This window comes from Megalops cyprinoides, chromosome 19 (assembly GCF_013368585.1).
Source record: "Megalops cyprinoides isolate fMegCyp1 chromosome 19, fMegCyp1.pri, whole genome shotgun sequence".
Classification (NCBI taxonomy): domain Eukaryota; kingdom Metazoa; phylum Chordata; class Actinopteri; order Elopiformes; family Megalopidae; genus Megalops; species Megalops cyprinoides.
In genome coordinates, this window is record NC_050601.1 from 4433940 (window position 1) to 4446439 (window position 12500).

Genomic DNA, 12500 nt, shown 5'->3' on the forward strand with positions numbered 1-12500 from the left:
ATTGCCTGATAGACAGCTGCCAAGGCGGAGTGATAAACGTGATACATTTACAGCCATCACAATAATGATGACAAGCATCTCTCACTGTCCACTCCCATCCTTTTCACTTTGGCCCTCCTCTTGTCTCTACTGACCCCACCCACTTCCCTGCCTGCCTGCCCCTCCCCCACTCCATGCCCCTCCCCCCGTGACTCCCCTGCAGGAGGGTCCCGGTCCAGAAGGCCCCAGGGGTGCCAGAGTGGTGTGGGTGTGTGAGGGCCAGTACCTGCTGGTGTCAGGGTTCGACAGGTGAGGAGAGAGAGCTGATCCAGACCGCTGACCCACTCCTGATGTTCCAGATGTTGAACTGCGCTGAATGTTTTACCCTCATATTGCAGTACAGCGCAATAAGTGTTTATATCGCATCGTTGTCGTGAATCCCGAACACAGGAGTGCACCAGTGGCCCGAACAGACCAAATCAGCATTGGTGCACTGCAGTGACTCCACCGAGCACTTCGTGGACCCTGTTCACAAAGCTGTGGGTCAAGCATAAGCAGCAGTTGTAGACTTTGTGAACTTCCAGTTGTCTTTTTAGTTTATATGAGCCAGGGGTAAATTTGAAGTGCCTGTGTCTGGAGCGGTGACCTCATGCTGCCCCCCCCCCACAGTCGCAGTGAGCGACAGCTGTACCTGTACTCCGCCCAGTCCCTGGCCTCCGGGCCCGTGGCCAACACCCCCACGGACGTCTCGCCCTCCACCCTGATCCCCTTCTACGACCCGGACACCAGCGTGGCCATCCTCACCGGCAAGGTAAGAGAGGCGACACTACCTCCGAATCAGCAGATAAAGGCAAAAAGAGACACGGGCCATGGCTCTTTTAAGACGACTTTCAACACTGCTGCAGGATCCTAACTGAATGTGTGTGTGTGTGTGTGTGTGTGTGTGTGTATGCGCGTGTGTGTGTGTTTCTTGCAGGGTGATACGCGTGTGTACATCTTTGAGATTCTGGCGGAGCCACCACACTTCCTGGAGTGCAGCTGTTTTAATTCCTCAGAGCCACACAAGGTGCACGTCAAACTCAGTCCTCCACGCCGTGTATGCTTCTCTGCTGTTTATGTTCCTTTGTCTGCTTCTGTGGCTCCTCTGTCCGTGTATATCGCTGTACCAGTTCCAGTAATTCTGTAATGTTGTCACTGTCTGTGCTCTTGACCTTGTCTGTCTCAGCATTTTCCTCTGTATGTATCGCTGTAGCCTTGTCCTAAATCTGCCCGCTTTGTTCCGTGTCTGTATCTTACACCTCCCTCTGCTGTTTTCTTTAAAAAACATAAATGGCTGAATGAAATCCAGATCTCTTAAGTCATGATCAGTACAGACACAGTACTCTGCGAGGTGACAGCTTCCTGTTTCCTGTTCTCAGGGACTCTCCTTCCTGCCGAAGACGGAGTGCGAGGTGCGTGACGTGGAGATCGCACGGGCCCTGCGGCTCAGCAAGACCACCATCGAACCCATGGCCTTCAGGGTGCCCCGCGTCAAGGTGACGGACGGCTCAACAGCGCCCCCTGCTGTGCACTTTGAGAAACTGTCACAGATGCTTGTTGCTTGTTGAATTATCAGCAGGACTACAGCTTGTGTCTTATGTTCTGTTGTTTTTGTTTTTCTAGTAAAGACTGTTGAGGATTTAGTTTTCCCCTTGCTTCCTGATTAACAGTGAAATGCTTAGCAGAATCTGTAAATATTCAGAGTTGCTGTTGGCTCCAGGTCTGTGGGTGACTGATTGTCTCTGTCTTCTCTCTGCAGAAAGAGTTCTTCCAGGATGACGTCTACCCGGACACAGCGGTGTGGTGGGAGCCGGCTCTGACAGCCTCCGCCTGGCTCTCGGGCTCCAACGGACAGCACCGCAAGATCAGCCTGCAGCCCAAAGACATGACCCCTGGTACTGCGTCCGACCCGGTTCTCAGCAGAGGCAGTATAGGGCGTAGATCAGTACTCTCATATGCTCACTCATGAAGCCTGCCAGACTGTGTGACTGTGTCATTTAACACCACTGCAAGGGCAGCAACTCCAGTGTGGTGACAGGACAGCAGTGTGGTGTAGTGGTAATGGGCAGGGCTTGTAACCAGGAGGTTGCTGGTTTGATTCCCTGCTAGAGCATTGCTATTTTACCCTTGAGCAAGATACTTACCCCACAGTTGCCTCAGCTGTATCGAGCTGTGTAAATGGGTAAACTGGAATCTACTGTATATAAGTCGCTCTGGATAAGAGCATCTGCTAAATGGCAATAATGTAATGTGTTCATGTGAAGGAGGACAGAGACACTGGACGTTCACACTTGAATTCTGCCATGTGATACCATTTCTTTGTCCCTCATTGCTCTATTTGTGTCTGTCTGGCTGCTCTTTCTGTCCCACCTCTCTGTCCATCTGTCTGTCCCTGTGTCTGTCCGCCGTCCCCTCAGTGAGCGAGGCACCCAAAGAGGCCCCGGTGAGGAAGTACATGCCCTCCTCCTACTACCTGGAGGAAAAGACGGATGAGCAGAAGAAAGAGGAGGTAAAGCGCTGGCCGCAGGGGATGCGCTTCTGAGCTGGGCTGTGAAGGCCTGGCTTCTGCTGTTGGGCTGGGGTTGACTGACGGCCTGTGTGTGTGGATGCTGTATGATCGTCTTAGCGGTGTGTGTGTGGTGTATGTTGAAAATGCATGTGCCGGTCCCATGCGTGCAGATGGTGTGTATGTGTGTGGATGATGTGTGTTGGTACAGTGTGTGGATGGCGTGTGTTGGTGTTTGGTGTTGATTGTGTGGATGATGTTGGTACAGTGTGTGGATGGCGTGTGTTGGTGTTTGGTGTTGTTTGTGTGGATGATGTGTGTTGGTACAGTGTGTGGATGGCGTGTGTTGGTGTTTGGTGTTGTTTGTGTGGATGATGTTGGTACAGTGTGTGGATGTTTTGTGTATTGGTCATGCGTGTGGATGTTTTGCTGATGCAGTGTATTCATGTGGATGGTATCTTGCAGTTACTCAGTGCCATGGTGGCCAAGCTGGGGAACAGAGAGGACCCTCTGCCCCAGGAGTCCTTCCAGGGAGTGGACGATGATGAGTGGGTGAGTTAAACACACACACACGCACACACACACACACACACACACACACACACGCACACGCACACACATACACACACACACGCACTTTCACTTACAAGCACGTGTGCACACACATACACATGAACATAAACCCAGACAAATACATGCGCACACACACACACACACACACACAAACAGTCAGAGTTCCATTGTCACACGCAACAATCAGTTATACACTCACATACATTAAATTCATTTACATTTGCTGTATGTTTTGTAACTTAGCCAACGCATTTATCCAAAATGATGTACAGGATGTAAGTACATTTAACATTACCTTATGTTTACATTTTTAACATCCATCGTAACCCAAGCGTCTCTCTACAAGCGACTCTCAGCAAAGTACATCCAACAAAATGACACAACACAAAATGTTATACAAACAAGGACACCACCATCCACATATTAAAAAAAACTGGTAATGTCACTTAGCTTAGCCCTATGGAGATAACAGATTTTACTGTATCCAAACTACATACACCCTCAACTAATTGCCCTGCTTCACAGTTTTTATGCAGCCAGCTTAGAGGGGGAACCTACCTACTGACTATTCAGACTTGCAGCTAAAATGCGCTTGCAAAACTAACCCACACGGAAACAGAGAGAGCTATCGCTTCTGTCTTTGGGAACAGTGTGTCTGGCTGTCTTACAGATAACAGATACACACAGGTTCTTATGGCTGCACAGGGTAACGCTCCTGTGTGTCTGTGTCTGTGTTTCAGGATGATTAGAGGACCTGTAAGCTTGTGGACCAATCAGGGTGTCAACAGCAGCCCCAGGGGAGAGTGGAGTGGGGGCTGCAGTCTGGAAGCATGCCATTCCAATGTGCCAATGCCACGACTCATCACTGCGGCTTCCAGATGTCCCACACATACACACACACACACACACACACACACATGCATGCACACACACACACACACACATATACTCTCACACACACACTTACACACACTTATACATACCTTCCAAACCTACCAAACGTCCTCGACACACACAACTCTCAAACATACACACACGCACACACAAACACCTTCCAAATCTCCCAAACATTGAAACACAGTGCCACTTCTTTCTCTCTCACACACACTCACTCACAAACCCTCCAAACCTAACAAACGTTGTCGACATGCCACCCTACCTTTCAAACATCTCAAAAGTCACCCAACAGCCCCCTTCACTCTCCATCTCACCACATCAGTGTAACTGGAGATTCCTCATACCTCATTACCACCAACATCTCTCCACACCTTTCAAAATCAATACAACTGGACATCCCTGTTCCAACTCATATAACCACTCAACAACCACTCCTTATAGATTTTTTTTTCAGCTGGACATCTCTGTTTCTCTGCATATAACCTCTGTGCAGCACAATTGACCACTGCATGCAGTGTCTTTCCAACTGGATAAGGGGGAACAACCAGACAGGCCCACAAGCACACACACACAACGGAGCACTCACTGACCAGAGAACAAGGGGTGTGAGCCTAAGTGCTGGCAGTGGTTAAACCACATGCGACCGTATTTTCAGAGGTGCAGTGAACTCCTCTGCAAATGATTACACCTGGCCAGTGTGACTGGATGTGATCAAATCTGTTAGTGGTCAGATCTTGTGAGGAGACACCGACACTGCTCTCAACACAGTCACACAAACAACTCTCCAAACCGCATGCTTTTGTCCAAAGACCTGCAATGTTCAGACCCTGTGGTCCCTCCTCACATAGATTTACAGTCTGTACAGTACTGCTGCCATCTCAGCTCAATGGTATCTCATGTTATCTATTTATTCCTGGGAGGGAGGGCCAAGTCTTTTGAGCAATTTCATTTCCTTTAAACCAAAACTTTCCTGCTTTTTTTCATAATCACCACACAAAGCACAATTTTTCCAGACCAAGCCACACCACAACTAAGGCAAAAAATGAGCATTTTCACATCCGTGGGTTACAATCGCGTAAATATGATGAGATATGAAACGATGATGGATCATACCACTCGGCAGCATCAGAGCCAGTCCATCAAGTCTCGGCTTTCAGCGTTTGCTCAGGTGACCTTGAGTGGTTGTGTGTGTGTGAAAAGGGTAACCATGGGGACTGGGGTTGGTGAATTATGTTAATTGTTGTATGGATAACTGTGTTTGTCAGAGTGAAGCTTGTGTCTTGTGCTTCGCACGGTGTTTCATTGCTGTGGTTTTAAAAATTAATATTATGTGTTGGCTGTAAATCCACTCTCTCCTGTTGGGAATCTCAAAGGGCATTTTTTTTATCTTTCTGAAAACCTCCAGGTTTAACATAGTGGCAAATTTATGATCCTTTTTCTGTATAACTGGAACGTCTGTACATTGTAACAGTGGAAACAGCTGGAACATTCCATGTTTGATGGACACAGTTTTACACTTTATTTTCCATTTAACTTGATGTTGATAATATTCTTTTCTGTTTTTTTTTTTATTTCTTTTTAACCTCCTTGTCTACAGTATTAATATTATGCATAGTAGTTAATCAAGCCCAGCATTCTTGTTTTTCCCGTATGGGCTACCAAACAAGGCAATGCGTGGAAAAATTATTGTGAAAAAAAAATCACATTGTTTCCAAAAGAAAAAAAAAAACACGGAGATACTGGAATTGATGTACGTTGTATGGCATGGTGCGTATTTTGTGTAGCAGTTAGAGAACAAACGCACACCGAACACACACCTGTGACACCTTGTCGGAAAGTGTCAGTCTGTTCGTAACTTGTGTCTGTGCCTTATATGTGCCTGCAATCACCCATTCACGAATGACATGCCACATGTATCATGTATTGTACTTTGGGAAACTAACATGCACTCCATGAAAAACACACTCCTGTCTTTTTTATACTTGGAATAATGCACCCCCCCCCCCCTTTCCAATCTTTAGTAACTAAGTGGGAATGTTGCCTTGCAGTAAATATCTTTTTAAAAACAACGCAGTGGTATGTCTCGTTTTTTTACTGTTAGTGTTTATCAAACTTAAATTTGATATTTTTAGTACGTACTCCCAAACCGACTGAAATGCGTGAATATTTGCTTTACCCACCTTGCTCTCACAGCTTCTCAGATTTTGTTCCTCGCAACTGGACAACAGTGTAAACCTCCGGTCGTAGAGAGGCGCTATTCGTCGTCTTTACGGTACGCCATATATTGCAGGCGATTTCCATGGTCTGACTTTACCCCTTGAACTTTGACACGACGAAGACCTTGAAAGATGTACATGTGAGCACAGAGACGGGAGAAGAGACGCGTCTGTGGCGAGAGGGACCGTTGATATTCCCTTTGATCGCTGGAGTCAGATCACTAGAAAAGACGACAGACAGACCATGGTGAGTGAATTTTTGTATGCGCTGCGGTGGCTAAGGCAGCCACGTCTAATCTACTAGAAGTATGACTGCTGGGTACGGACAAACAAGAAGACGTTTGAGTGCGTTATGCAACGACATGTCTTCGATCTGTCTTTATTGTCCTATTTCCAGTAGCTAGCTCTCTGTCACCGTTCTCGAGGTTATCGGTACTCTGCCGCTTTGGAGTTTTGTATTGCAAGATATGTCTGTTTTACTAGCGACACGTCGGGGTAACTAACTAGCAAAACTAGCTGCGGCTTTGATAAGCAGAAAAAGCTGACAGTATGGGTAGCTTGCTCGCTTCTCAAGCTGGTCTTGTCACCCAGACTAAATTAGTTATAAGCTGGCTGGATCCATACGGTTGAAATATGAGTGGAAGAGCTAGCCAATTTCATTGTCCAACCAGTTAGTTGGACAATGAAACACATTTCCATGTAACGTTACTGTCCCCACTAACAAATCCATGGAAGATGTGGGATTTACCCAGCTAGCTGTTTGCTAGCAAGGTTTCAGTGTGTACCCTGCTACATAGCCTACCTAACGGATACACGCTTGCAACGTGTTTCTCGCAACGTAGCTAGCTGAAATAGCTACCTGCGTTGCATATCACCAGTCGAGATGACGGGTCTGCACCAGCGCCTATTCCGATCAGTTTGATCGCTGAAGTCTAACTGTGCCCGCCCTTCCCTGTGTGTGTGTGTGTGTGTGTGTGTGTGTGTGTGTTTGTCCGTGTGCAGGCGAAGTACCTGGCGCAGATTATAGTGATGGGGGCGCAAGTGGTGGGACGCGCCTTCGCACGGGCGCTGCGGCAGGAGTTTGCAGGTAAGGGTCATGCACGCGCGCAGGTCACCTTCCGACACAGCATCCCAAAAAATAACACGTGAAATAAATCCTATGATTCAAACTGAAAATAATGCAAGACGGATGTTAAATAAGTCTGACGTTTGTCAGTATTTCAGTGTGGTGCATACGATGGGTAGCTTTCAGTCGTTAAGTATGGGTGACCTCAGTTAATGAAGCACTCAGGCGCCCAGTCTTGCTATTATGTATAAATACCGCAGAACCTCGTTTCTTTACCCCCTGAAGCCAGCAGAGCCGCCGCGGAGGCGAGGAGCCGGTCGGGGCAGCAGTCGGCGGCTGCCTCCAGCATCTCTGGCATGACCTTACAGGAAGCGCAGCAGATCCTCAACGTTTCCACACTCACTCCAGAGGAAATCCAGAAGGTACACACACTCTTCCGGAAGGACACAGACGATACAAAACACGCATTGTATTTAGGCTGCTCAAGGACATTGAGAACACCCAACATCCACTCACCGAAACACACAAACTTTCTTACATCTAGATAACGTAATTCGTCAAGATGACTGCATACACTACACAACCTAAACGCAGGACCTGGTGCGTGTCTGAGGCTGGCGTTTTACTTCTTTCCTGCTGTTTCCCACTCTAACCCACGCTGTCCGTCATTTGCAGAATTACGAGCATCTTTTTAAAGTCAATGACAAGTCAGTGGGCGGTTCCTTCTACCTCCAGTCCAAGGTGAGAGCAGTCGTTATTTACCATCACGAAGGGCTGTGTGCTTTCGATAAGCCAGTGATTCATCATCCACTGTATCATCATGTGACCTTTAGTCTGTTATACTCTGTAGTTTTTATGAGGTGACATACGGTAACAATAACAGAAGAACACAAGTTCAGGCTGGTCAGAATTCTAATGCATCTCATTGCATGAAAACAGTGCAATATATGCTTTTATATTTATTAAATATACATCAATTAAAGAGCACCATTAATTTGTCAGTTTTTTTGCAATGCATAAGTGGAATATGAATATTTGTTAGTATGGTGTAATGTGAGCTGAATTTTAGTCGTCTGGTTTAGCTTTCATGAAACTGGGCCCCAGGGAAAGTGCAGTAACACTTAGTGTACCCATCAAAACACTTAGCCTGGGATTTTGCTTGCAGGTGCAGTTACAGGTGCTCTCAGTTCTGTAAGCCTTACTGTGTGTGTGTGTGTGTTCTCCTAATAAACTGCCCTGCACTGCTCACGTCATTACCGAATGACATTGGTTTGTCTTTGCAGACAACTCAGTCAACAGGATTTGGCATGATTTGCCTTTATTGACTCTTACAAATGGCAGATGTGTAAAGAAAGATTAGCTGGTTATCCATGCTGGTTCCCACCGTTTAAGCAGCGTTTTCTCACTGCTAATGTAAAGTGACACAATTCAGTTTGCTGTGTATCCCACAAATGCCCCTCTCCTCCAACGGCTGACTGGGTGTGGATCCGCAGGTGGTACGAGCCAAGGAGCGATTGGACGAGGAACTCGTCATTCAGAAACAGGACAAGCCCCCAGAACAGCAACAGCCTGAAACATGAGCCCCCGCCCCCACCACTCCCCCACCCTACTGTAAATTAACTCCCAATAAAATCCTCTCCATTTTCACTGCCGTATTTCTGCTTGCGTCTGTACATTCTCACACTCAAGTCTCATACACGCATACACAGAGAAGACGACAGAACTTATCAAATGCAACTTTATTAAACTTTTTTTTTTCTTCTCATTGACGTGGTCATTATCATCGTCATAATAAACTCTAAAACAGGAGCACACAGCTATGTTGTACCAATTGGAGACTTTTACAACTCTAAAATTCTGCACGTTCAGCCACAGAACGTGGCGGCGGGAAAATATATATATTTTTATATATATATTTATATATTCATATTTCTTATACTGTATATCTTCTACATTTCACCTATAATAGAAGGCACTTGGAACATTACAAATACTGATATTAATATATCTCAAAAGATGTGCAACAAACAAAAACAAGGATACTGGCCTTCTCTGGCCTTAGTCTAGAATTAACCCTTTGTGCAACCCTGTGGCACTTCAAACTGCAGTGTCCCTTGTTAACGACACTTGTCTTAATTTCGGTTACACCGGTCGAGTGCCGTGTCATTTTTTTGTCAACCTGGAATTTTAATTTGTTCAGCACAAACTAGGGTTCTCAAAAGCAATTTTTTTTAAAACCCTTAGAATCAGAACAAAGCGTACCGCTTTTTTAATGAGTAAGAATATGGCGTAGCATGAGGGGAGACGGTTACGTCTACAGTCACTCCTCTGTCTAGTTTTGGGTGTAGTTTTCTACATATACATCAACCGTTGCAATAAGAGCTACGGCACTTTTGGTCCTTAAACTGAAATATGCCTGTTATGTGGGAAAATGGCTGTATTTGTCTACTGTAGTTTGGGGGGTGGGGTTTGGGGGGAACTGACGATCTGGGCGTGCCCAAAGGGTTAACTGTTCAAACAGCTTATTTAACATCAAAGGATGTGGATCCTGGAAGGATCCGTGTCAATACCAGCTTCATCCTCCAGAGGGAGACACACACCCTCCCCTCCCAGGCCTCAGAGAGCAGGAGGAGGGGTAATGGCTGGAGAGCGGTGCCTGGAGATTCCGCTGTTGCCAGGGGAGTTCTGTCTAGGGGGGGGGGGGGGGGGGGGCTACTCTCCCTCCTCCCACCCACTGACCTCTCCCTCCTCCCTATTCCCCGATGACATCATCTGACATCACACAAGGTCTGCCCACTCACAAGGAGAACCTCCCTCTCACTGGCTGGCCTCGTATAAACTGGGAGACACTGGCTGCTCGGAGCAACACAGGGCCCGAGCTGTGCGCGTGTGTGTGTGTGTATGTGTGTGTGCGCGTGTATGCATGTATGTGTGTGCATGTGATGTTGCGATGGCTAAATCGGATGTAACTGCTGGAGAGATGGAGAGTGGCAGTTACTGTGCTTGGCACCTCTCTCCCTCCCTCCGTCTCTCTCCTGCCCCGGGCCTCAGAGCTCCCTCTCCCTCAGCCGGAGAGTTTTCAGACGGACCAGATTGCATTTCTGTTTGTTTCTTCGCAGTGGGCGGCTTTGTGGGGACGCAGCGTTCAGGTTTAATCTTGAAAAGGGGAGGGCGCGTGGAGTTCAGCAGTGAGCTGGCCGTGTCGCAACCTGGTTCTGTGTGCTGTAAATTGGGAACGAACCGTGACTTCGGGGGGGGGGGGGAGCAGATGGAGCGGATCTCTCGGGCTCAGCTGTCCCCTCTGTGGGCGGAAGACGCCATCACACCGCATCTCCTTTGCTCCTTTCTCTCCCTCTCTCTCTCTCTCTCCCTCTCCCTCCCTCTCTCCCTGCGAGTGAATGCCTTCCCTTCCTGTCCGCTCCACGTGCCTCTCCGTCACCACTGAAAGGCCACTTCCCACGTCTGTCCTTTCTGCGGCTCTGCCGTTTGGTACCCAGAGGGAAGGTGAAACTCCCAGCATCCTTTCCCTCATTGTGGGGCAGAAGTTAGGGACCAGGGCCTGTACCCAGAAGGCTATAGGTTTGAATGATGGGTGGGGCACTGTAGTTGGCTGTATAAAGAGCCTTGTTAATATGCACAGCCATTTACATGGCTGATATTTAACACGTAGGCGACGTGTCCTAGATAATGGAGTCTGCTGAGCAAATGCAGCAGGCAGCCTAGCGTCACTGTGTGAGTGTACTCGGACCAGTCTGTGAAGAGCATATGGATGTCAGGCTAAGCTTGGAGAGCTGAATCCCAGACCCGCCTGGTATCTCCGCTGTAGTCTAGCAGTGTCAGTGGGACTGAATTGTACCCAGTCAAAAGTGGGCGGTCACACACGGAGGATATGCGGATACTTGTCATTGGATGAGACTTCCGTTTAACAGCGGAGATACCGCCTACCACCTCTTAAACTAACCTTGGACATGACCTTGTGTGATTCTGACAGCAAAGGGTGCTTCAGGTCAAGCCTCCCAGCCTGACTTCCCCTGAAAGACCCCCCCATCTTCCTCCCCCTATCCCACTGTGGCACAGCACCGAGCCCCAGACACCAATCACCGCCCACCTCTCTGGGAGGAAGCCAAACACAGAGCAGCCATAGCAGGAACAAAGCAACTTCAACATCGGGAAAATGTCTCGTCTGGAAAAAAAACCAATAACTGATAAACAGCAATAATCATAACCGTCCTGAAATATTCAAAAATACCATCATGGAAATGTACGAAGCAGAGAGAGAGAGAGAAAGAGCAGCTGTGTGTGTGTGTGTGTGTGTGTGTGCGCACACGTGTGTGTGTGTGTGGGGTTTTTGGAGGGGAGGAGGGGGTTGTCGTCTCTCTCAAGGGAATGTTCCTCATGTATAAATGTAAAAAACATTGTTCCTCTCCCCACCCACACCTCGAACCCTGTCCTCCTCTCTCCAGCCTCCCACAGTGCCATGTGGTCATCAGCGCCCCGCCCCCGGGCCTGAGGAAGATGGCCGCTGTGTACCCGAGCTGAAGCAGAAACTGAAGCAGAGCGAGGGGGGGGGGGGGGGCGTGGTTAGCGACACAGCAAAAGAGAGTGATGCTCAAACTCAACCCTCAAGAGCCACAAAAACATTTTGTAGACATAGCTGCACACCAGAATATTTGTCAAACTTCTGAAATCTCAGAAGGCAACTAACCCCTTTCAAATTCTGTGATTTGAATTTGGTTGGTCAAATTAAGTCCTTTTTTTTTACAAGTGAGCAGGTTTTCTGATATAACTTTTTGTCAGGACAGTGTCTATGGGAAATGTAGTCCGTAGGCAGAGGTTATGGAGCACTATCAATCTGGCTGTGGACTGCACCTCCCATCGCCACCATGGTAAAAATGTTGCCTTGAGAGAACTGAAATTTCCCAGAGCTGTGTCTACTGTTCTGTGACTACCTAGGGCCAGATCTGGCCGACTCTGTAAAGCACTTGGTGAACAGCGCCCCCTGTTGTAGGTAATCCAGTGGCGACCTAGACCTCTGTGCCAAAATTAAATTGGCACATTGTTAAAGAGACACGCATACATTTTTTTTTTAAGCCGAGTGAGTCAGGCTTCCAACTGCCTGGATCACATCAAATCAGTTCTTTTTTTTTGTTCTATTTATTGGTCACCTGGTAGGGACAGCATCTGACTCACCTCCTTGCTTTTAGTGATTTGTCAGTTTAAGTAC

General features: G+C 47.6%; 1 protein-coding gene across 3 annotated transcripts in view; it reads left to right on the top strand.

The window, feature by feature from the left end:
- Window positions 1-8918, top strand: part of LOC118794097 (mitochondrial import inner membrane translocase subunit tim16-like) — a 138087-nt gene extending 129169 nt beyond the window's left edge. Inside the window, exons 21-31 of one of the 3 annotated variants that reach the window (XM_036552248.1) lie at window positions 203-288; window positions 649-790; window positions 956-1045; window positions 1398-1514; window positions 1778-1913; window positions 2436-2527; window positions 2990-3076; window positions 7213-7297; window positions 7562-7698; window positions 7952-8017; window positions 8770-8918. In XM_036552248.1, coding sequence (XP_036408141.1) covers window positions 203-288; window positions 649-790; window positions 956-1045; window positions 1398-1514; window positions 1778-1913; window positions 2436-2527; window positions 2990-3076; window positions 7213-7297; window positions 7562-7698; window positions 7952-8017; window positions 8770-8856 — 1125 coding nt within the window. In that variant the 3' untranslated portion in view covers window positions 8857-8918. Of the gene's footprint in view, window positions 1-202; window positions 289-648; window positions 791-955; window positions 1046-1397; window positions 1515-1777; window positions 1914-2435; window positions 2528-2989; window positions 3077-3837; window positions 4037-6330; window positions 6458-7212; window positions 7298-7561; window positions 7699-7951; window positions 8018-8769 lie in introns of those variants that run through there. The other 2 variants (XM_036552246.1, XM_036552247.1) reach the window with 2 other exon arrangements.
- Window positions 8919-12500: the final 3582 nt, after the last annotated feature.